The sequence below is a fragment of the Athene noctua genome, chromosome 23, assembly GCF_965140245.1.
Source record: "Athene noctua chromosome 23, bAthNoc1.hap1.1, whole genome shotgun sequence".
Lineage (NCBI taxonomy): Eukaryota > Metazoa > Chordata > Aves > Strigiformes > Strigidae > Athene > Athene noctua.
The window spans coordinates 1,566,100-1,590,634 of NC_134059.1; the positions used below are offsets into that span (position 1 = coordinate 1,566,100).

Genomic DNA, 24,535 nt, shown 5'->3' on the forward strand with positions numbered 1-24,535 from the left:
CGGGCACAGCTCCTTGGCTCCTGCAGACCCGCTCCACCTCGGCTCTGAGCTCAGGGATGTTTCTGCCTTCAGCTGCTCTCCAAAGGACGTGGGAACAAAAGATGTGCTGTGCCCCCCTGCCCCCCGCCTCGCCCTGGTCCTCGGCACCTCCCCTCACACCCCTCCTGGCTGGCCCCTCGCCCGCAAGCTCCATCGGTTGCCCCTTCCCCGTCCCCCCAGAGCCCTAGAGCCCCTCCCTCAGCTGCCACCCCGGCCCTCTCTATCTCCCCCCGCTGCTCCCATCACCCTCCCTGTGCCCTGTCGACCCCCGGTTCTAACCCCAGCAACCGTCCCCGCCCCAGGCCACCTCTGCTCCCCACTCCGCAGTGATCCCTCCCTGCCAAGCTCCCTTGACCCCGCTGCTCCACCCATGGCCTCGCCTCCACCTCCTGACTCTGCTCTGGCCACCCCCGCATCGTCCTACCGTGCAAAATACATCTTCTCCAGGTGCTCCTCTCCCTCAGACAGAGCACCAACACATCTTTCCCTTCCAATCCTCCCTCGTCCATGTCCTCCTCTTCTTCCTAAAAAGGACTCGCTACATCCATCCCTTCAAATTCTCCCTCATCCCATCCTCCTCTCCCTCAAACAGAGCACCAAGCACATCTTCCCCTTCAAATCCTACCTCGTCCATCTCCTCCTCTTCTTCAGAAAAAGGAATCCTCACATCTGTCCCTTCAAATTCTCCCGCATCCCCGTCCTCCTCCCCCTCAGACATATCACTTGCCATGTCGTCCTCCCCTGAAGTATCTCCCTCCTCCATGTCCTCCTCTCCGTCAGACTCCTCTTCTTCTGATTCCTCCTCATCACTCTCAGACCATTCCTCAGCCCCACCCCGTCCCTCAGGCTGCATTCTGCTTTCCTCCTCGTCAAGCAATTCCCCTGCTCCTGGCACCTCCTCTTCCCCAGTTCCCCGCTCCTCGAGCTCTGCCTCGCTCTCCATCCCCTCCACCAGAACTCCCCGTTCCCCAGGTGTCATCTCAATGCCAAAGGCCCTTCCTTTCCCTATCCCCTGTCCTTTGGGATCTCCCTCTGCCATGGCACTCTCTTCAGGTGCAGATTCCTCTACCACAGGCTGACCCTCTGCCTGCAGCACAGCCACTGCTTCGTCCTCGGGCAGCAAGTCTCCCAACCGTTCCGCTTCTTCTCCTGCCTCTTTGGTGAAAACTTCTTCCTCTTCAACAAAATGTGCCTCCTCAATTGCTTTTGTCTCCCCTAGCATCGTCCTTTCTCGTCCCGCTTTTTCTGATGCTTCCTGCACATCAAGTGTTCTTCTTCCTTCTGCCACAAAAGTTCCGTCTGGTGCTATTAAATATAAACAAAACAATAGTTTTACTGAGAATTGTGTTAGTGTTAAGGCTGTTTACAGGGCTATTGTTAAAGATGCTATCTCTCCCAAGCAATGAGGGGACCATCGGCATGGTGACAAGACGACAGCTGGCTCTGCTGCTTCTCATCATGCACCTTTGCTCTGACTACGTTTCTAGTGCTGCTGTTCGGGCATCTGGCATAACCAATTTAAGCCAAAATGCCGATGCCCGACCATCTTTCAACTCTGACAGCTCTGCTTGCCCTCTGTACTCTCCCTCCTTCCCTCACCTGCCTAGCAGGGAGCCCAGGTGTGTCTACGAAGTAGCTATAAGCTTGGCAGTAATGTTCAAAAGTTAAGAAATAGGTGGTAAATTGCTCACGTAAAATACGCACACACAGGAAAAAGAATACTCAGCTCTTTGTGTAATTGCTTCCCATGGATTCTGTAATTACATCAGGGGAATAACACAAGGTCGATTCCTGCCCGCTGGGAATTTCACGGCAGTGCCCTCACTGAATTCTGTGCTGTGGGGTCTGTCCCGAGGCAGCCCCCCCGGCAGCCTGTGCTGCTGCACCAGTGCTCTGTACAAACACGGCACGTTCCGGTTCTTGAAGAAAAGAGAAGTTTTGTGCCACCACAAGGAACAAGAGCAACGTCTTTCCCAAGCTACCTTTCCCAAACTGTGCAAAGGCTGTCTTGCCCCAAATCATCTCCCACTCCTTTTGACTTGTTTTACCCTCCTGCACTGCTGCTGCACCCCACAGTTACTGCTTTCTGCTGCTTGCTGGCGCAACCCACTGTGCAACCAGAGCCCCTTTCTGGACGGCAGACAGAGAAGGCTCCAGGCCTCGAGGACGCTATTTGCCTGGCCCATCTCTGCCAGCCGAGTGGAGCTCGTGTCCGGCTTGCCACAACCCTCCCCCTGGCCCCGCTGCTCCCCGCGCCCACCCCTCCCTTCCTGCCCTTCAGAGCCGGGCCCGACTCGCTCCCAGGTCTCCACAGAGGGAACTGGAAGGTGCACAAGGAGCCCAGGTGGCTGCAGACAGTGCAGGAACCAGGAGCAGGCAGGACAGGCTGGGAAGACAGTTTCCAGAAAGAGAAGGGAGGATGGGGAAGGAGAGGAGAGAGCTCAGCAGGTTGCTTCCTCCCACCAGACCCCACATCGCTAAACACTGGACCACACTTCAAAATTATAATTAAAAACTCTACATTTTGCAATACAAGAAATCATGCCTTCGTCCAAGACGCATCTTGCACCAGGTTTGTTGCTTATGTTCACTACTAGCTTTCTGTACCTTATATTTTAAATTTTTTCTTCTTTTATACATATTATATATATATATCTACATAGATATAAAAAGGCAGTTATCAATCACTACCATACTTTTACACCACTCACACTGAAAACCCTACCTCCTGAATCTGGGAGAGCTCAGGTCTACTACCAACATCAGTAACATGAAATCATTTTAAAACTTTCTAAGGGAAGTTTTGGTACAAAATGAAAACATCCCAAACTGTCATCCCAGCTCAGAGTAAATATTCCTCTCTCCACAAAAGTACAGCGTCCAAACTGTCCAGCTGCTTATACCGGACTGAGTCTAATGTAATGGATTTTGCTGGTCCCTGCAAAATAGATGCTTTGTTCACTTTGCCTGAAAGAAACCAAATGCTGTGTGGTGCATGGCATAGTCTGCCTGTTTACCTGCTTCGTTAGCAGAAAGAGCAGTTTATTTACTCTGGCTGCTGATTACAACATATTCCCTTCTGTAAAGTGAGGTCTTGCCTTGGGCAGAATGATAACAGCAACCGTGAGGTTGTTTCAGCATTAAAGTATTCCAGATGAGGCACCGTGGCACCTGAGAAGGTAACAACTAGGAGATTCGGGTCTTTCCAAAGACCACCTGCCCCCCGGGAAGCAAACAGGTTTCAACCCCGATCCAGAGGGACAACTGCCACAGAAGTCGGGCTGCCCAGGAACTACATCTTCGCTACCCTGCTCTCTGCATCAGAAACACGGATCCGTGTGAAGACCAACACATGAAGACCACCAGGCTTTGAAACTAAATGGTACCGACTGTTGTCTGCAGTCAGCTGATGGGACTGAGGCAGAAGGAGTTTCACCTGACAAAGAATTACTGAGGAAAAAGACAATTGCTGACAGACCAGAGACAAGAAGGAACCTCCAGCCTCCTGCATACACTCTCCAGATGAAAGACAACTCACCTTACAAGACTGTGCTCTTAGGCTACATAGAGGAAGGAGGTCAAAAGGCTCCCAGCTGACCAGAAAAACAAACTTGCAACACCCGGGATTAATGTGTCAACGTACAAGACCGTGCGCAACTTGCAATTTAAAAACAGTAGAGTTGGCCTGTTCCTGCCAGCTCTTAGAGCCTTAGAGGATGGCAGAAGGAAATGGAAGAGCAGCAGTGCAGACTGAAGTCAGTTTTAACCTGTGGGTTTCTTCGCTTTTCAGACTCACTGCCGCTGGGGAGCGGAAGCTTAAGGTGACCTTCCGGTACGGCTGATGGCCGCGGCAGGATGGCTGGCTGGAACACCCCCCGGGTGACAGGCAAGGCTCTTCTGTCGGGCAGACCACGCTCCCAGCAATGAATGGCTCAGGCTGCAGGGACCAGAAACGTTCTTGGAGGGAACCAAGACCAAGCTGAAGGTTCCTCACTGCCAATTAGGCCAACTGCTCACCAGGAGATGAGCTTGGAAGACAAACGGGGCGCAGCACGGAGATGGAGGCTGCAGCTCAGCTGCCCTCCATCTGTCAGTCCCACCCTGCCTGTCCTGGACATTCACCTCCCCAGGAGCCCCTGCGCTACCTGGAAGCAAAGGGAAACTCGCTAGACTCCTGCTTTCCACAGCTCTTTTCTTGACTGGCACCCAGTTTTTCATGGCCTGGATTCTTTTCCTAGGACCATTACAGCTGCCAACAAAGCAGTTGTTTACTGTAATACAGGTTAACTACACATGACTGCAGAAGCCAGCTAGTCACCACCCAATTTTGTACAAGTTAGGAGAGAAAAGAGCAGACATAGGGTTTGATAGACTAGCAAGGAAAGGGAAAGGGCAAGCACTTCTATAAAAAGACTTCAGATGAATCAGATCTCATCCCTGCTCAACAGCCAACCTCACCTTCACTGGCATCATACTCCCCACTTTCTAGGACCTCTTCTTCCACATCTGGACAGGAGTCATCAGGTTCAGAATACACGTGACGACCACATCCAGGTGCCGTTGCTGTTTCCACCTGGACTGGACTGCAATCTTCAAGAACTATCACAAAGTTACAAAAGAGGAAGCCGGAAAGAGAAGCCATTAAAAAGCAAAAGGCGTGAGGCACAAATGACTGGGCAGCCACCACCTGGCAATGACTCTGGCACCTCCAGCCTGCCCCGGACTCGCGCCTCTGTTGTGACAGGAGGTGTGTTCACAGTCCCAGAAAACACCACCGCTCCCAGACACTGACGAGAGTACAAACAGACAGAACCACTCCAACGTGCAGATTACACACTGCACCAGGGGAACCGTCAGCGATTCTCCCCAGTTCATTCACAGGCTTATGGTCCACAGGGATTTGAATGCCAAGGTCCCTCTTACACGCTCTTTATTTATGTCCGACTCATAATATTGTATGCAAAAGTCACATCTGTGGCACCTCAGTTATCTGGATTTTATTCTGGACTCTGTATGCTGGCTGAACTGACCCAAGGGGCCCAACGGGTTCAGACACTCTTGAACAAGCGTCATCATATGCTGAACTAAGATGAGACAAAATCTGTCCACAACACGCACTCATAAAGATCCAGATCCCATTGCTATTAGCGCGTTATTTCTGCCAAAGCAGCACTCATAGCTTACAAGAGGATTAGTGTACTGATTGCTGAAACACAGAAACGTAGCATCCATGCCCAAAAGCTTGCTATCCAAAATCTTGGTCTACCAACACTAAGACACATACTTAAGCTTAAGCGAGTATTTCTTTGAAAAAATTACAGGCCCAAGGCTCGGCAGATGACCTCAAAGCACAATAAATGTACAGAGCATGTGGAATTTCAGGACACACGCAGATGAAAGCTGAAGCCAACAACAGTGAAATGGGGTCATGTTGTCTTGGAGAATTTGTAAATAGAAAGAATGGAAAAGACCTGCTTAAGGATGTGCAAAAACGCATAGCTAAACGCATAGCTAAAAAAAAATGGTGTTGAATTAAAGAAAAACTTTTAAAATAATGAATATCCAGAAACATCTTCCACTGTGGAGAGCTATTAGGCACTTTACCGGTCTCCTAAAAAAATGGAACTAGTAGTTGCTACTAACGCTGCTTGGAATATTTCCACCTATACTACTTTCAGGGAGTCCTTCATTCAAGCAGAAAGCTCTTCTTGCCCTCAAAATTACCAATGAATTCTTATGTTTCATGAATTTATTATTACTACTCCGTTGGGAGAAACCCACATCTTTTTTATCCCTTCTCTCCACCTCTTCTGTTCAGTGGTGGGGAAAAAAGTAGTAAGATTTCATTTCAAAGGGGAAAACACAAAAAAATTAACAAATAGGAAAGAGAAAGAATGATCATCACACACTGCTAGAGCTTGAGAGGCAGCTGAGTAAAGTCACAGAGAAGTTCATAATGCCATGCACTAACAAGCAGAAAATCGTACTGATTATTCCTGAATCACAAGCTATTTCTCATTATCACGAGAGAACAAAAGTTAAGATTCTTTTTGATCACTGCAATGATTTTATAAGCAAGGAAGTTTCAAACCTAATTGGAATTTCTGGTGGACTTTATACTTTCTATAAAAAGACTGGATCTTCCTTGCAGCTGCAACCTTTTCACAACGAGCTGTATTGCTTAATATTGCCATTGCTTAATTCACCCAGAAATCCAAATGTGAAAGTTTCCGTTTAACTCGAGAAATGGTTTGCACATTAGGACTGTCAAATGTAAGGAATGTAAAGTAACTGATTTTGAAAGAGCAGGAAATGGAGAAATCCTGGTACATTATGACAAGCAAGAGGCACAGAAGTCAGCTCAGGATCTCACAAAGCCATAGAGGAGAAAAGTTAAGAAGAACTAAAACACTGCCCCAAGGAAGAGGCAACGACGTGGTGAATGGAATGCTGCTGTTCATCTAAGAAATGAGAACTTGCCTGCGAGTTTTCCATGGGATTACTGATGAAGATAATCCCAGGCAGGCAGCAGGGAGAGCCGAGCTGACGGCATCTCCTCCCTCGGCCAGCACGGGCCAGCAGTGCGGCAGGGGACGCCGCCGAGGTTCTGGCTGCTCGGGGCCATTAAAGACAGCACTGCTAAACCACCAGGAGGCACGCTGGGTGTGCCGGGGGCTTCTCAGGTGAAAGCACCTATCCTCCGAAGGTGTGAGTGGTCTCGGACGTCAGTGACCGCTGACATTAAGTGCTGATCTGCCCAAGTATTTAGAGCTAATTTGCCGACTGGCTCCAGCTCCACTTCTGCACCGGTGCACTTCAGCAAAGTCTGCTGTGAGCTGGCACACCCTTACACTGCCTGTGGGTTTTGCTGCATTTCAGTGAGGATGGTTGAATTAATAACAGATAAAACAGCTATCTTTTCCCAATTCAGTAGGAATTGCATGCTTTTTCATGTGTTTTCCCCTTAACATGTACCGGGCACGCGCAAAATGTAAAACGTGCATAAAAAATGTAAAACAGTCATCAGGTCAACTTCTTTAAGCCTCAGTATGAAAAAAATCTAACCTTGTTCATTGTCCCAGAAGTCACTGTCAGAGTATTTATCATCTTCATCCTTCTCACTGTCAGAGACCTCCAATGCCTTCTCTGATAAGGTTTCACTCTCCTTTTCAGTGTCCAAGTCAGGTTTTTCATCACCTGAGGGTGACTCTGATGTTCCACTCATTTGATCGTCAATCTGTCTCTCTTCTGCTTCAATATCATCATCGTACTCTAAAATACAAGAATCATACTGTGAGACGGAATTCACAACTAATAAAGTTCTTTTTAAGCAGGCAGAGGTTAACTTCATCAGTCTCCTTTTGCCTGTACATTTGCTCTGTCTTTTTAATGCCATGAGAGAATCTAGGACCACAGATGGAAGAGTAACAGCACATTATCATAAAAAAGCATCGTATTCTTCATAAACAGCATAGCAAAAAGCACTAAAGCTACTGAATGATGCATCAAGTGTGGTCAACACATTAAAAACAACAAACAAAACCATTAGCCACTGAAAGGACTAGAAAAACTGAGAACTGGGCAAACTCAGAGAGAAAATGCCACACAGTCTCTTGTTACAGGAGAAAAAACTGTTGCCATGAAGAAAAAATGCCAGCAACAGAGAAAACTGGAGAAAGATATCTACTGCAGCACAAAGTAAGACAAATGTGGATTGACATGGCTAATCAGCAAAGCAGTGGCTTACAAACTGAATGAATTAAATCAATACAGGCAAAGGGTGCTGCGCAGGAACACTCTGCCACCGCACTGCTCCCGTACCTCCTTCAGCTCCCACGTGAAATCCTCATACAAATGAGGCTTACAACAGATTTACCATTTCCACACCAACATGGTCTGGATTCCGTCCCAGGCCACGAGCCTGACAAGCTGTAGTAGCTCACAGACAGCTCTGCTCACATCTGTAGTACAGACTGGCCCCACGCGTACGCATTAAAGAATCCTCCCCTGCCCAGCCGAGCTGCCGCGGTTGGAACCCCAGGCACCAGCGCACGGTGATGTCAGTGATTTCCCCGTGACATTCAGTAATTCCACTGCCACCACCAGCTCACTGCGCGCGCAGCAGAGAGGCAACAAACCCAAACGGTGCAGGAGAGCTGCCACCGCTGACACACCAGCTGTCCCTCATGGCCATCACTTCTCACCTTTCAGATTTTATTGCCCGCCTCTTTTTCTTTCGATCGGTGCTTTTAAAACACTGAAGTGACAGATGCCAGGGACAGAAATAACGCGTATCTGATGCAGAACCAATTAGGCAGATAAACAGTTACCCAGACAATGAGAATTAAGGGAATAAGGAGATTTTTTTTTTTTTCTGTGGGGTAATACCCCACCTCCTCCCTACACAACAGCCCCGTCTCTCTCCAGCCCCAGAGTGCCAAGCTGGGCACCCCTGTGACAAGCCACTCCGTTTGGGCACTCACAGCCACAGCAGAACAGAGAGCAGAGCCTCCCATCTCCACAAACTTAACTCCGCCCTTGCCTTACAGGAGTGGGCATCGTGCACAGGAGGTTTAGGATTCCTGGCACGTGCCCACCGGGTGCAGGGCAGCAGCACGTCAGAGCCCCCGCAGTGGGACACCCCTGGCAGGGGCAGCCGAGGCTCCAGATGAGCACAGCTCAGCACCAGCGGCTCTGGGCCCGCACGGACGCGGCTGGGCTCAGGCAACACCGGGCACCGGAAAGATGCTGCTTCTGGAGCCGTTCCAGGCTGCTCTGCAAGGGCACCGCTTGGCATCCAGGCGGGAGGGCACCGAGGCGGCCACCCCCCTCCATGCCGGGGGGACGGGGTTGTACCCCCTTTACACTGGTCACTCCCGCAGGCCTGTGAGCAGGGCTGGGGACAAGAGGGGCAGGCACAGAGGACACAGCGGGGAGCCAGCCCAGCAGCCCATGAGCTGATCCGCGGGCACGCCGCGGTGCTCCCACAGCCTCGGGGACGGGCGGGAGCGCAGGGAGCTCTGCACCATCTTCCCACGCCCGCTGAAAACGCCAGCACAGGGGGTCTGTGAGCTGGAATGAGGGGTGTCATCGGTGGAATCACTCCTCCTCACAAGTGACAATCTCCCAGCCATCGCCTCTTCCCAGGATCCCAGAACACAATTCACCTTTTACTGGTGCTATGGGATTGCACTCACGTCAGAGAGATGGGAATTGGGCTCCCATTATGCACTTTTCCTTCTGGAGTAATAAGCAACATGATGTGATGGAGCAAGTCAGAAAGAGACAACCCCCATTTAAGGACAGTTTGCTACCACTACTACTACTACTACTACTTTATTAACCACACGTCTCTATACGAAATTCACCTAAGCTACAGTATTTTGTTAAATTAGTTCTCTAAGTTCCTTCTACCATAATTTGCAGAAGTCACTCTAACCTCACTTACAATCATGAAACAGTAGATCCACATTTAGTCTGGAGGCAGATGGTATAAAAGATGGTATAAAAATCCCTGGATCCATGTATCTTGACTGAGCTCAGCTGAAGTCATTTTGATGCCACACCAACATTTTAGCCAAAAGAAAAAAAGACGTTGCCAGAATCGATATGAATTCTTTGACTCTGCACCCTTACCTCCTTCCAGTAGTCTGCCTTTGTACATACACAGGTTCTCCCCTCCACAGTGCTGCCTGTCCCCAGCAGCCTTGCCAGGTAAACAGAGATTTTTCCCCACCAAGGCCACGGTGACACGCGCGCCGCTGCGTACCAGGGACCTGGAGACGACGCCAGAATTCTGTAGCAGGAAATACACAAAAAAAATGCAGTCAGCTTCCAACTCTAACAGAAGGTGAACACAAAGAGCATGTATGTGTGCCGTACACTTGAGGCTGCCAGTCTTTTAAGACAGGCCTTGAGCTGCTTAAATTGGGAACTGATTTGTAATATGCAGAAGGGCAGGAAAAGATTTCAAACTGAAAATCCACTGCATCGAATTGCCCAAAATTGCAGGGACCATGACCCACATCGCGCCTCCCAATCCAGGGTTCCTACCATTTCCTTCACAGGAGTTAAAACTGGCTGGAGGTCTAGTGTAACAGATGAAGGTTCGTACGCTCAAGGCATTTCAGACATGGTCAGAGACAGGATCAGACTGACTACACCAGAAGGTGTTAAGTAAGAGATCCCATGGTTTTTCTGTTCAAGCACCTTTTTTTCCCCCAGCTGATGAAAAACACCAAATGTTTTAGTATATACAGAGATGGGTGGCAGTTACAGATTTTAATAGTTAGGAATTTTATTTCTTTCAAAAATTCAGTGAATCTTTATGCAAACTAGGTCGACACATCTTTCAGCATTAGGCAAATACACCAACAAGGAAGATTATATACCTGTACATAAACAGAGATGTAGACAGAGCTAACTTACCTTCCTCGGAGGGTGCTCTGCCTCAGTGGGCACACTGACGGGACACAATTTTCTCCCTCTGGTTACCTCACTTCTCACTGTGTTTCCACGTTTTTGCTGGGGTGGAGGTGGTGCCGGTATCAGGCCGGTGTTAACGACGGGAGATAAACTGGTCATGTATTTTACCGCATTTGGACCTTTTACTTCGCTCCTTTCCTCCTGTGAAAACATGTAACCAGGTTAAATAGGTTATGCAAAACCAGCGACCGAGCGTATTGAACCAACCATGGTTTGATGGCTCTTTACACCTCGTAAGACACATGCTTCTAGAACAGTTCCATAACTGAGTGCTTGCAATTTTGTTCAGGAAAAGATTTCTGTGCTAAAACCCTTTCTTTTAATTTGCAAAGCAACAGGCAGATTGCTTGGGAGCGTCACCCCCATAGCTATATACAGCACTGTGAGCCGGGTACTGCTTGTAGTGCAGAGTTCTGATCCCCAGCAGACAGAACCCCACGGCACTGCTGCGCTCCCTCCGCTGGCAAGCAAGTTCCAAAGCAGCCAAGGTCTCCCAATAGTAACGTCATTTGGCATCAGTTACACAAGATGTGGTTCAAAACGCTTCTCTCCCATTTGTAGTGGAGGTCTCGTCCTCCTTCAGATGAAATGCAAACAGAGGCCCAGGGCCCTGAAAAGCAAAAGGCAACTCTAGAGAATAAATTCCACAAACATCGTGTGCTCTGGGTCTGAGGTCTGCATCATGTCTGCATAACCTGTGACTGATCCGGCTGTTTTGTCAGCAGGGAGCATGAAGCAGAAAGTGCCGGCAAATTCTTGGAGAAAGGATGGTGCCCATCACAGTAAGAGCAAATGCAGGAGGGAGCTATTCGTCCAGTGTCTGCCAGGCAGCGGTCACAGCCCCATTCCGAAATCCTCCAGCCCCATGGAACTCCTAACACAAAACCAATTACACCATGTTTTCCTAGAAAAAAAGTCCAAATCTCACCTGAAAGTAACTGTGTATGTATCAAGATCATGTCTGGCTACTCCAAAAAGCTCTCATTCTCTGAACCTGCCAGTGTGACTTAGCAGGAGGAATGGTAACAGGAAAAAATAAAGGAGGTTTTTTGTTACTTTGCAGCTGTAGATGAAGGTGAAAACTTGTAAGGCTCTGTGATAATATTCCTGAGTTCTTGGTGTTAACCAGGTGGCTGCCTCCCTCTCGACATAACAGATAGTCTATGTGGAGGGAGAAAATTATGCATGCAGAGGTTTTATACTATAAAAGATAAGCCACCACATTTTTCCTCACTGTGATCAAGAACTGGGCATTAGACCAGTAAGTCAATGTCTTGAAAATTAAGGGGAGGTTAACAAGGAGAGTTTAAATAAAAGCTGATCACCATTTGGAAGGCATGTTGCCTGCACTAACCAGGTCTGGGAACTACAGTACTAAAGCAGTATTATAAAGCTGTCCCTAAAATGACATTATTTTCAGAATGAAATATGGCCTCACCCTGCTGGCAGGCTGTAGACTGAGTTGAGGTGCCAGGCACTTCTTTTTAGATGTTGAAGTATTTACAGCCCCCACTGCAGCACAGATGGGAAGTGGTGGGAAATGGAGTGAGTGCTGCAGATCCCCTGGAGCTGCATGTGGTCGCCTGGAAGTCTAGAACAGAATAGAGAAAACAGCTACAAAATCTCATCGTATAGTTTCCAGAGCAGAACAGCATCATGAGGGGGGGGAAAAAAAAAAAAAAAACAGCACCGATTGAGATATTTGGAAGTGATGAGTGATTCTCAGGTACCTTCAGGAAATTACATTTTCTAGTCTGCCTCCAAAGAGCCAGGCCCCTTTAGGCATCTTTCATTAAGCATCCAAATACTGGAGCATCCAGAATAACTCTTGACCATAAATCCAGGTTTTGCTACTGTCTCTTCACAGTGCAGCCTTGAAGCAAACACGTGAGCTCACAGACACTCACAGGAACGCAGCCACGTGCTGCCTTTTGGTGCCTTCAGCACACGCACACTGAGAGAACGCACCACCAAAGCAGGCCTATTTTTGTGCAATACTCTGCATTTTTGTGACTTTTTTAGTTCAGCTTTTCTTTGTATACCCCTCAGAACACCAAGTTAAAAACCTGTTTATCCGAGTTAACTTGCTGCCTTAGAACAGGCAGACTCCTTGGATCAGTGTTGATGTGACGATGTCCACCACCACACACAACTACAGGCCCAAGTGTCCTCTTTCTGGAGAGGAGGTTATTCAGGACTGAAAATCTCACTGCAGTCTGCACCCATGATCATCACTGAAATCGAGAACCGGTGAAAACTGAACCATATATTTGGCCTCTGACCTTAGACGTTAGTATCCTTATATTTCAAGAGTATATTAACATTCCTTCTCTGCCTGTTAACAGAGAGGAAGAGGTTTCTGAGCCAGAGCTCCAAAGCACAGCCTTCTGCATGAGCTTTCATCTTTCTTCACCCCTTCACCTCTGTTTTCTAAAAGACCTCCATTGCTCTCAGGATTTTAGAATGCGTGTGAACGCACCTACAGCCGCAGCACCCATTAACAATACTTAACGTACTGACACCGGCCTAGCTTTGGGCGACAAGGCAGAGAAAAGGGAAGGATTAAAGCAGGTTTATCACAAAGATTTTTTTTTTTTCCACGTTCTGATGTGCCATTCCTGCAGCATCGGCTTCTGCAGACTTCTCTCTAATGAGACAACCCTGCAAACAGGAGGTCGGCCCCAGGGGATGGAGGATGGGGCAGTCAGACCTCACAGGCCTACGTGCACGCCTGCGCTCTGTGTGCTCACGCCAGCGCCTTCGGGGTGGCTGCTAAAACTCACCTGTTGTTGGGAGCGACCAGTTGCTTCTCTGCCAAGGGGAGGGAAGAGCCCACGATGATTTCTTGGACCGGGTGGTGGATGAGGGGAGTGCATAAAGCTGGCATTTCCCACCGGTCTTCTGGATGGTCCCGCCTAAAAGAAGAGAAATTTATGTCTCTGAGGTACTAAATTGTGGGAAAGAAGCACATCAGCATCGGCCTGCCAGCTCTAACAGCAACGTCTGAGCTTGCCTGCCAGCTGTCTTTCACTGGACAGCTGTGACACTGGGACGCCTGGTTAAGGAAGGAAAGGAAATCACGGGGAGAAGGAGAGAGACAAGGGACAAGACTTGTTCCCACCTCTGACTCATTTCCCTGCAGTCCTCTCCAGCTGCTGATCCTCCTAAATTCAATCATCTGCCTGTTTCTCCGTATCTCCTGATTCTTGGCTTGGCTGAAGGTCTCTTAAATCTGAGTGCATCTGACACTTCCTTGCTCTGGCTGCTGCCCCTCCCTCCCTTTTCTTTTCAAAAGCCCCACACTGGGCTGACGACCCTTCTGCAGACAGACAGCTCTGTCTCTCATCCTCCCTTGCTCAGTCATCTGTCTTTCTTCTTTTCTTTCAGATTAGCTACTCAGCCAAATTCACTGAACGTGTGAGCTGAGGATTAAATTACTCTGCTAATTGCAGCCAGGTTCCTGTGTCCTGGTCAATGCATACCTCTATGCCAAGGGCCTTACGAAACACGGTGCCAGCCAGGCCCTCCCGTGTGTATCTCAGGTGTTCCTCCTCTATAGTATTCAGCTGGCATTCCTTCTCAGGTAGGATTCTTCCACTTCCCGAGATCTGCCATAAACAAATAGAATGTAACTAAGAAGGACAAGACAGGACAGGGTGTGTTTTTAAACAGAGCCCAATTCCCCAGAAAGGCTACTTTCTCTTCCCAGTCAGTTACCACCGCTGCTTCTGCCACGGTGCTGGAACTCACCTTCCGAGCACAGAATTGTCGTTTCTTTGACCCCGGGGACCCCATCAGCCAACTGAAGAGGGCAGGAGAGCCCCAGTCACATTTCCTAAAAGCTGTGGGCTCAGCCTTGCTCTTCAGGGGCCGCTGCCCAAGTCAGCGGAGGGCAATTAAATACTTGCCTTCCTACTGCGTAGGGGTTGCATCTGCCTGTGCTAAGCAGAGTCACACCCAGGAGTGCATAAGTATTTTTCAAAATGTCCAGCACATTCACCTTGACCAAATCCTTCAGTTTTCCATTGAAGTCTTTTAAAAAAATAACACTGAACCTATTTAAACAGCTATTAGAGTCAAAGATGCTTAGATGTCACATTTTAAAAACCTAAGAGAAACAGTAACCTAAGAGAATCAATGCTGCTGCGGGATACGGTGTAGGGGAGAACTTTGGGATCGTGTGGCTTTGATCTGGCACAGCAGAATTGCACGTGTTTGGCTGGTCAAATTCTTACCAATGACAACGCATACTTCTAAGAAATGAACAACAGGACTATCAGTGATTTGACTTGTGCAATATTAAGAGAAACAATTCATTCTTTTCTTTTTTTCTCAGAAAAGGAAATTTTTCAATCTCACCAGTCCTGATCTCTGATGATGTTGTCTTATCCAGGTATTGCTGACGTACTTAGTCAAGTGTTTGTCCTTCAGTCTGTCGTAGGTTTTCAGTAATCTGAAATAAAAGCAATACAGATGCATATAAGTCCCTTGACAGCCAAATCATTACAGCTTCATTTACAAAGACCTGCCCAATCGTTTGCTGCACAAAATGCTGTCTCATTGAACCATGCCCAACATTTTGCCAGGTAAATGCCCATCAGATTATGTAAAAGCAACATCTTACGGCCTCCGGAGGATTCCCGTCAGAAACAAGGGACGTCTACAGCAGACAGAGCAGCTCAGCACCGAACGGCGTAGCACCACCAAGGCACAGGCTCCAGCAGAGCCCAGCCCTGGAGGTCTCCTCCAAGACCAACCCCCGCAACAGCCTCCTCGGATAACGGACTCTTCCGAGATTTTAGAGCGCGCTTCCGAGGCTTGAGAGAGACCGACCAGACAGCACTGCCCCCACTCTGAAGGGCTGTTCGGTCCAGCAGACTCCCGGGACTGCCCTGCTGTAGAGGCCAGAAGGGTTGGGCCGGGCTCCTCTCTGCTGGGCTATTCCCCTTCCCAGAGCCCTGGCACAGGGGTGCCAAGTCCTCCTCTGTATCCAGAGCAACAAAAATGAATGCAAGGCCTCCTCAAGTCTCTTCCAGTTCCCATGTCAATATGCTCAAGGTTCTCTAATGCGTACCTTGAACAATCCAAAGTGAACAAATTCACCTCTCTCCTATTTATTGGTGAGAAGCTGTAAGACCAACAAAGGAAGAACCAGACCACGCAGCCCATCCAAGCAGGACCCTCCCCTGCTCTACCCAAGGCACGTCCTGCATCCCTGGGAAGCCAACAGAGCTGAACCATCACAGCTACCAAAGAGCAGAGGTTCCAAAAACTCAACCTCAGGTATGAGCTGAACGAACACAAAAGCTGAAGCATCCATAATTAGCAGACACAGTTTTAAGTAGTTCTTAATACAACCTTATTTGACTTCACCCTCTGGAAGACAGGAGAAATAACCAAGGAAGTGACAGTAGGCTTCAGTTTTTAATACTCTAAGTCCGCTCACATTTGTGAGCGCATAAATTTATTGCATAATACGTTCAGTCTGACCTTTGGGCTCTCTAGGCAGGTTGTGTTTTAATTACACAACAAGAGATTGAACTCCTTTGCTTCCTTTGGCTTTACATTTAAATTCCACTGTACCTGTATTACACACCTTTCAACAGGATAATTCAAGATAAATGTCTGTTGCTATGCTGAATTACCACACACAAAGGTGTGCTCAACAAAAGAACAAACAATTTAAACAAAAGAAACCAAAAAACCCAAAGAGATCATGGATTAACAGGAATTTTATCTGCGCTTTCCCAAGAATCTCACAGGTAGCCTACCAACAATAAATTAAACTTTAAACAAACAAGTTAGTTCACCCTGTTATGCACATTGATGAAACACCGGTACTACAGTAACTGTTCTACATTACTTTTTGAATCCACTGCTTGCATTCGCTTTGAAACCACCAGATTACATTGGTTCTGCTGAGGATTGACTCATGCTATCACCTGGCAGCTGCATACAGCAGCAGAGGAGAAAGTCAATCCAATTCCTTTTCATTGACTTCCTTCCATCTAATATTTCAGGGACCATAAAAGCAGCTAAAATGCAACTCCCACCTGAGCAGAGGGATGTAGTAACTTCAGTTTCAAAGAAGTCTGTACCTGTATTTTCTCATTTAAATGATGAACGGGCTGGTCCTCAAAAATGCTGAATTCAATTCAAGGTTCAAAAAGGTACTGGAGGGAAGGAGGAAATGTTTGGGGCCTCAACCAAGACCCATCAAACCGCTGGAAAGAAGGCAGCTGGATGCCCTGGGCTTCGGCAGAGGCACGGTGCGGCGGGCAGCCCGAGCTCTCTGCCAGGGAAGGCCCCTCTCGCCCAGGAGAGCGGCACAGGGCCACCGCACGGAACACGCCGGGCGCTGGCACCCGCGCAGCACGGATCTGGGCTCATTGCTGGCTCCACAGAGCAACGCAGCCTGGGGCTTGTGCAGCGCCTCCCCAAGAGCAAGTTATCGCAGAAACGTCACGGATTTCCTACCTCCATGACTGTCAGAAACAAGCTCTTGAGCAAAGCCGACCCCTGGTCTCATTTAGTCCTCTGCTCCTGCACATGTTGTCAGCAAAGGGAAAACAGAAGTTCATGTCTGAGAAGCTTTCTTCCAGAGATTTAAATATTTAAGAGCTACATACGAATGTCACCCCTAAATCCTCTACAAGAAATATAAGTGCAGAACTGACAAAAATGTGTGTTAGGAAAACAGACAGCAAAGGAGGAGAATCAGTCTTAAACAGTACTGTACAAAATGTTTGTTACAGCGGTATCATAGTAAGCCCAAAAAGTCTTTTTTAAAATTTTTATTTCTGGGACTCCTTTTTCTCTGCTGTTTATCCTGTTTCTTCTTCTCTCTACAAATTCTCGGTATTTACTGGAATTGCTGAACAATTTTCCTAGCACAGAAGCTAGACCGACTGATCTGTAGCCTCCAAGACGAGAGTCGAAGCTCTTCTCAAAACTAGTATCGCATTTGTTTCTCTGGTATCACAGACAGTAACTTCACATCACTGATAGTTCAGTAATTTCATTTAAGGTGATTTAAAATGCTTGGATGTACACTGTTTGTTCCTGATTTTTTTTCTTTTTTTTTAATTTGCTCAAAATCCTCCTTCACCTGCACCTAAATTTGAGTCCAGTTCCCCAAATTCATACCAAATCAAGACTGACTCAAATGAGGCAATCTCCTCAAAATTCTTCAGCGGGGATGTTCCAGATGTAGCACTTTTACTACAGAGTTGCTGAGAAGTGGTGACATCCCCTTTTAACAATACATTTTCAATGGGCATCCACTTTTTAAACCATAAATGTTCTTTACCTTGCTTACTATCGTAGATGAGAATATACTTTATATTAAAGATTAGATTTTTGGAGTTTCAAAGGAAAAGGTCACCATCAAAATTATCTCTGCTTCTCACCTGTCTAGAATGTTGAAGTGAGGGACCATATACCATGGGAAAAAGGAATATTCCCCAATTTACATATCCCTTGCATTAACTGGCCATTCTACTGAAACAGAGCAAATTGGGATTACAAAAACAAACACAAACCAGAGCTGAGCTGATGACCAGGATTTTAGGCAATTAAGGAACTTTCCACTTGGAACTCCGTATTCAGCAGGATTTGCATTGTAGTATCACTGCCACTATTATTTATTACCAGTATCTGGTTTTTCTCACCTTGCAGTGCACAACACACTGTACTCAGGGCCAGGGCTGTGTATCACAATGATTTTTAAGACTGCTCTTGCTCATTTGAAAGGATATCAAGACAAAGTCACAGCAGGCATCCCGTGTCAGTTTTGTAAAGCAAATCTTTGCAGTTAATAATTACAGGGCAATTAAATCAGTGACTGCTCCCCAGAGGCATAATCTAAGAGAGCCCCAAAGCTGTAGCTCCGCACTGGTGGAGTCACGGGGAACCGGAGCCCCAGTGTCGTACGCCCCAGCTGGAGCTTTCTGCCCCTCAGCCAGCCAGCCCTGCCCTGGGGGAGACCACTCCTCACCCCAGCAACCTGCTGGATCTCACACCGTGTCTGCTGGGACACGAACAAGAAAGGCTCGTCCGGCTTTCAGGCAGGACAAGTCTCACCACAGGCTGTCAACCACAAACAGCAAGTTCAAAGTCCCCCAAGGCAGGGGCACTGGCCCAGTGCGTTCCGCTGGGGAGCAAAGACTCCTCTGAGGAGACTTTCCAGGCACCCGGCACCTGCTTGCCATTCCCTCCCTAAGAAACTCCTCAGCCACCATCACCTAGGTCCCACTTGCACAATAAAATGCTGTCAGAGTCTCCAGAGAGGGAAGCCGATGCTGGCAAAGTGGTTCTCTGCAGAACTGGGATTTGGCGTTAAATCCTGATGGTAAGGACTTTGTGAGTCCCCGCTGGGAATGGCCTAACAGGCCCATGTGGGCTTAGGACTTAGAAGATGGTGCAAGCCCATCACAGAGAACGGGATTTTGCCATCTACATGCTAGTACAGGCATCCAGAAGGTAACTGCTGCCTTTATGACACTATACAGCAAAAATCTTTATTTTGTTTGGTGCCTCCAAGCTTACGCTAAGCGGATAGGGCCAGCGGGTTCCTCTCTCTCCCAGGCCAACTATTCAGAAGATGAAAAGCCCGGAAAACAATCCCCTGTCTCCACAAAAGGAGGCTGGTGCTGTGTGAGGAGCCAGGGCTCTGTCACATGTACACTGACCCTCCTGCTCCGAGAGGGAGCCGCTGCCCACGGCTGGGCCACCCGCCGCCCCGCACTGCGCCTCAGGGACTTCACCTCGAGGAACTGCCCTGGCTTCCACAGTTGTTAACCTCGACTACTACTGCCGGGCTTGTCAGAAACCACGCCGGGACACGGCTACTGAACAAACTGACCCGAGACAGCAGGCGACATTTTGATGGGGCTTTGGAGCCCAACAATAATTAACTGGTCTCTTCCAAGGCCACCAAACCCTGAAGCACACGTACCGTTTTACTCAAGTCATAGCCACGGGAGGGAGAGGCCACAGTCTCTCCAAATCACCTCGTATCTTTGCTGAAAAATCTGCAGGACCCCTTCAGCCCTGACCATCTGACCTCAAAGAGACCACTGCTCACCTTGCCCCACGGATGCTCGGCTCACATCCACCTGGGTTTTGTCTCACAGGCTTCACACTACTTCTTTACTCTTTGTCTCACCTGACTTGAACCTTTGTCTAACCTCACTGTTTGGCTGCGCTGACACTCACAACCTGCAGCTCTGAAGCTGGACAACAACAAGGGGAAGGCCTGAGGCCACGGCCCCGCTCCCAGCACACGCCGTCACCACGGCGCAAGGGCCCGGGATGCGCAGAGGAGCCGGGTTCAAGGCGCCGGCCTGCGCCCGACGGCTCCCCCCAACCAAACCTCGCAGCCAGAACCACCGCTCTGCCCGCACCGAGCGCCGGGAAACACCTTCAGGGCTTCCAGCTGTTTGCGGTGCTCAATTCCGCATCGTTATTCTTACAGAATCGAAAGGCCGGGGCCGGGAAACGAGCACGGCTGCCCAGTTAACCCAGTTCACGCGCAAGGGGTGACCCTGACTGCACCACGGCCCCCATGTCCCCCCTGCTGCCACTGCCCAGGACTGCGCAGGAGGGACAGTGACCAGAGCGGCCCCCAGACACCCCTGCTCTCCAGAGCCTGCCCGGGCCAGCCCTGGGCCCTCCACAGTCCCCCCGGAGCGATTCTGGGCCTTCTGGAGCCCTCCTGAGCGCCTCGCCTGGAGCCCCCCAAGCCCATCCCCAGGTCCCCGGAGCCCCCCAGCCCCACTCACCACGGCGGCGAGTGGCTCAGGTCGAAGGGCCAGCGCTCCGGGCACAGCGAGAGGCAGCTCTGCCGAGGAGCCTGTCGGGTCTGGGTCTGGCTCCGGCCGCGCCTGGGAGCTGCTGGTGGCACCGGCTGCCATGTCCCGCCCCTGCTCGCCATGGCCTTGATCTTGCTCGCCGCCGCCTCCTCCTCCCTGATCGCCTCCACTGATCACCACACCCTCCTCCTCCTCACTACACGCCTCCTCCTCGCTACTCAACACCTCCTCACTACTCGCCTCCTCCTCCTTTGCTCTCTCCCCTGCCAGCCCCTCCAGCACCATTTACATCAGGAGAAATCCAGACACAAAAGGAGCAAATGGTGGCAGCAGGATCAGCTTGGTGTTACTTTACCAACACAAGGCTGAGCAACTCGGCCAGCGCTGCCCTGCAGCTGCCCCAGCAGTGGGGGTACCTCTCCCCCAGCTCTCGAGTTGCCTTTCAGCTCAGCTGGAGCATCCCACCGACGGACACGCTGGCACCAGAGCTTTGCTACTGCAGCGGGACTCACCTGAGGATGGCGTCCAGCCAAAACTCTTTTCTCTGTTGGGATCTGCAGAGACAGGAGAACCAGTATCACACCCTGCTGCCACCAACCAGGGGTCAGGCTGTTTCCCCCACACACAGTGGGAAAACCCAGACCTCTGGGGTCAGGTTCGCTTCTCAAGGATCACTGGGACATGGCAGGCGGACGTGAGGGCTGACGTCAGGAGTGCCGGATTTGCTCGGGCCAGGAAAGCAAGTGGGAGAAGAGTGGGGTGACTCCTGTAAATGCAGGAGAGGGAAATAACACTTAGGGAGAACAGTTACTAAGATTGAAGGGTGTGAGCACCAGAAAAAATATGTACTGCCTGGTCCTGAGTAACTTTAAGCTGCAAACTGGAAGAAAACTTCTTAATGCTTAGAAGATTTGGGTGCTGCAACAGCCTTCCAAGGGAAATAAAGAAAGGAGGTGATACAAGGAAATGACCACCTGCTTTGGCAACTTATTTACTTATAGCAACTTGTAATGATTTCTGAATATTGCTTAATAATCCTGCTTGCCCTGACAGTTCTGTGAAAGCTTACCAAGGGCCACTGTGTTCAGCAAAAATAAGAGACATGTCCTTTGAAAGCAGATGCCCTCTAACAAGTTTGGTTTTGTAGTGGATAGAGTAGATGTAGTAGCCATGTATGGGTGGTAGAACTAGTATACTGGTGGTTTTAGATAAGACAGAGGTGGCAAACCTTCTGGAACCACTCTGCTTGTTCAAGAAACTGGCTAAGAGAATCTCTGAGGAAAAGTACAAGGTGAGAAAGACTATGAGCCTTCCGACAACAGACCCCCAGAGACGCCCCCCAGGAGGCAATGGGCAGGTGCAAAGAGAAACTGCTGACACCAGCCTCTAGAACTAACCCAGCCTCACTTATGCATATGGATATTTGTGCTATGTAATCCAATTAATATGTATATGCACAGTCTATAAGCTTTGGTAAAATGTGCCGTCGGAGTGCAACCTTCTGGAGAAAAATCTCCTCGCACCCTGGAGTAAACATACCTGCTGTATAACTCTATTCGAGTTGTAGAGTCTGTTTCCGTGAATCGGAGGAAGCAACCAGCCAACCCCTCATTGCTTACTATGGAGTTCAGTCAGCTTTTGATGGACCTGGAGATCTCTTCCAATCTCTCCTTCCTCCAAATTAACTGCCTCTCCAGGCACTGTCTTTCCAGATACATGTTCACTCTTCCCTTTTTAATTGCTCTGATGTCTTCTTGCTTGAAACACTGAACTGTTGCTGCTCAAAAAGCGCTATGCTGGCAGGACCGTTTCACTTGTGAATTGTGCTTAGGTACCAATTCAGATGATGTGGTTTCATATAGCAAGGATTACATTTTTAAATCACTTAACAAGCACAGGAAGGACTTTACCATGTTTGATCTCCTCTCCCGTTACCGCTGTCGTTGATGCAGATCCCGTGTGTGCAGTGTCCTGCTGTGGAGAGCCTGGGCCGAGGATCCCCATTACATGGTACTGGTCTGAGGGGGTCACCTGGGATGTTAAAACAATTGTGCTCAGTATCAACAGGTTAGAAAAAAGTTTAAAGGCTTCTGAAGTCAATGTTTACACACCCTAGGGTCCCACCGTGGTAAATTAAGATTGCTGTCTTTGGGTTGTGTCAGCAGCGCAGGATTTGGCCATTCCCTCTATAAGAAAAGCCAGTAACCGTCCATCTAAAACTGCCATGTAATTCAGGGTAGGACTAAATGTTGTCAACATAAACCTTTTATGAAAAACTACCTCTAGAAGTGTTACTTCTTGCTGCAAATTAGAATAAACAATAGCTCTTACTATTGTGAAAAAAAAACAAGAACTTGTTCACAAGAGCAGAAGCCAAAGCATCTGGGTAGAGCAGACATGTTCTCGCTACCAGCATTGCCCAGGAAAGCCCACCAAGAAATCCCAGCAGGCTGCAGAAAATGCCCTGTCCCAGAGCGGATACACTGGAGTTAGCCTGCAGTCTTTCAATACCCAAGGATATTCCTTCAAATTTGCAGCACCAACTTCACAATCTACAGAATACTCACTACACTTCAGCCTCAAAGTCAGTTGTTATTGCAGTGCCATGAGGCCAAAACTGTTGGTCCTTAACAGCGATGAGAAAAAGGATCATTCCCACACCACTTCCCAAAATCCTGCTACTCTGAAATTTGCCTACACTGCTACAGCTACTGCTTCACTCCAACGTCCCTTAAGAAAAAAATTCTGTCATTCTTCTAGCACTTGCTCTAGACGCATACCCAAACAATACTTTCTTATTCCTTATGGAACAAGCTTTTATATTAACTTGTCTTTTTTACAATCTGTAGTCAGGTTCCTGATAAGCAGTAAAGCACCTTGTCTTGCAGGAACTCCCCTCTTCTCCCCACTCTACCCCCATTAAAAAACACACCCACTCCACCCCATGGACAGACCTTGAATCTAAACTAAAAAACAGGGCTTTGTTTGAAAACTGTCACTTAAACGGCTATCCAAAGCTGAAGTACTTCCAACGGTATTATCTTTTCAGCATGAGGTGTCTCTGAAAAGCTTAAAGATTATGAACAATCACCTTATCCATATTTTGCCCACAGTTTAATTGCAGGGAGCGTGAGCAGGAAGTTCTCTTCCTCTGGCACTAGATGTAGCATTTCATCGGTAACTCTAAGAAAAAAGTTGAAGCACAGCAGTTCCTGGTAACAGGTACAGGTCTGTTTCACGCTATGCTGGATCAATAGCTTACAGTTTGTCATTCAAATCTTTGAAAACAAGTTTGGATTACTCACTTTATAGTACATTAAAAATTACAGATTACACATAACATTCAGTATCCCTCCAGGTAACTGGTGCCCCCAACACCTTTGTCATAGTTTATAGACATGATATAGCCTGTTGCTATTTTCTGCCTTTCTCCACAGCTCTCTCTTCCGCTCCCTGTCCTCTTTTTTCTGTCACCAGGTGCTGCTTCCTGGCCTTATTTTCCCTCTCTCTCCTGCAGCCTGTCCCCTCTCTCCCCCCTGTCTCCCCTGCTCAGCTGCCTGGGCCCTCTCTCTGGGACTCGGTTCTGCCCCCCATCCCCTTTTGCTCTTCCTCCATCTCCATCCCGGAGGCCATCGCTGTTGTGTCCTTCTCGGACCCTTGTCCTGACCCACACCCTGTTTCTCAGTCTCCTGGGACTGTTTCCATCTTCTCTTGCTCCGTGCCCTGCTCTCTGTCCCTGCCTCTCCCTTGCTCTCCCCTCCGTCCCTCTCTCCTGCTCCCTGTCCCATGTCTCTGTCCCTCCACTCTGCTGGTGCCTTTGCTGTCTCTCGCCCCCCGGCCCGCTCACTCGCCCTGCCTGTGTCTGTCCGTCCCTCTGTCCTCCTTCCTGCCCTTCTCCTCTCGCTGTCCCTCCGTCCTGAGGCTCACCACTCTCTTCCTTCCTGCACCCGCTGTCCCCTTCCCCTCCACCCTCCTCCCGCTCTGCCCCTCTGCCCGGCTCCTCACCAGCATTTCTCCTTCCCCCACTCCCTATCCAGCTCCCCCCCCTCTCCTCGTCCCACTGCCCGTTTCCCATCCCTCTGCCCACCGCCCGTCCCTCTCCAGCAGCCCAACGCCCTGTCCCACCTCTCTCCGCCGCTCTGTCCCTCCCTCCTCTTCTCTTTCTCCTTCTTCTTCTTCTCCTGCAACTCTTCCCCCGC

The 24,535-nt window shown here is 49.0% G+C and overlaps 1 protein-coding gene across 1 annotated transcript; it reads right to left on the reverse strand.

The window, feature by feature from the left end:
• Positions 1-577: 577 nt before the first annotated feature.
• Positions 578-24,535, reverse strand: LOC141969735 (uncharacterized). The gene is made up of 12 exons (XM_074925813.1): positions 24,462-24,535; positions 22,247-22,367; positions 20,849-20,890; positions 14,884-14,977; positions 14,007-14,132; positions 13,308-13,439; positions 11,963-12,115; positions 10,468-10,665; positions 9,676-9,835; positions 7,105-7,311; positions 4,498-4,638; positions 578-1,344 (listed from the first exon to the last, which is right to left on the reverse strand). The coding sequence occupies exons 6-12, from the start codon at positions 13,398-13,400 to the stop codon at positions 578-580; spliced, it is 1,719 nt and encodes a 572-aa protein (XP_074781914.1). The 5' UTR covers positions 13,401-13,439; positions 14,007-14,132; positions 14,884-14,977; positions 20,849-20,890; positions 22,247-22,367; positions 24,462-24,535.

Excerpts from the sequence above, each read along its gene's own strand:
- LOC141969735 (XM_074925813.1), bottom strand. The coding sequence starts at position 13,400 with ATGCACTCCCCTCATCCACCACCCGGTCCAAGAAATCATCGTGGGCTC. Across the intron at positions 10,666-11,962 it reads GTCTACAGCCTGCCAGCAGG|GAGGAAAGGAGCGAAGTAAA; the intron begins GTGAGGCCATAT and ends ATGTTTTCACAG. Across the intron at positions 9,836-10,467 it reads CAGAGCACCCTCCGAGGAAG|AATTCTGGCGTCGTCTCCAG; the intron begins GTAAGTTAGCTC and ends TTCCTGCTACAG.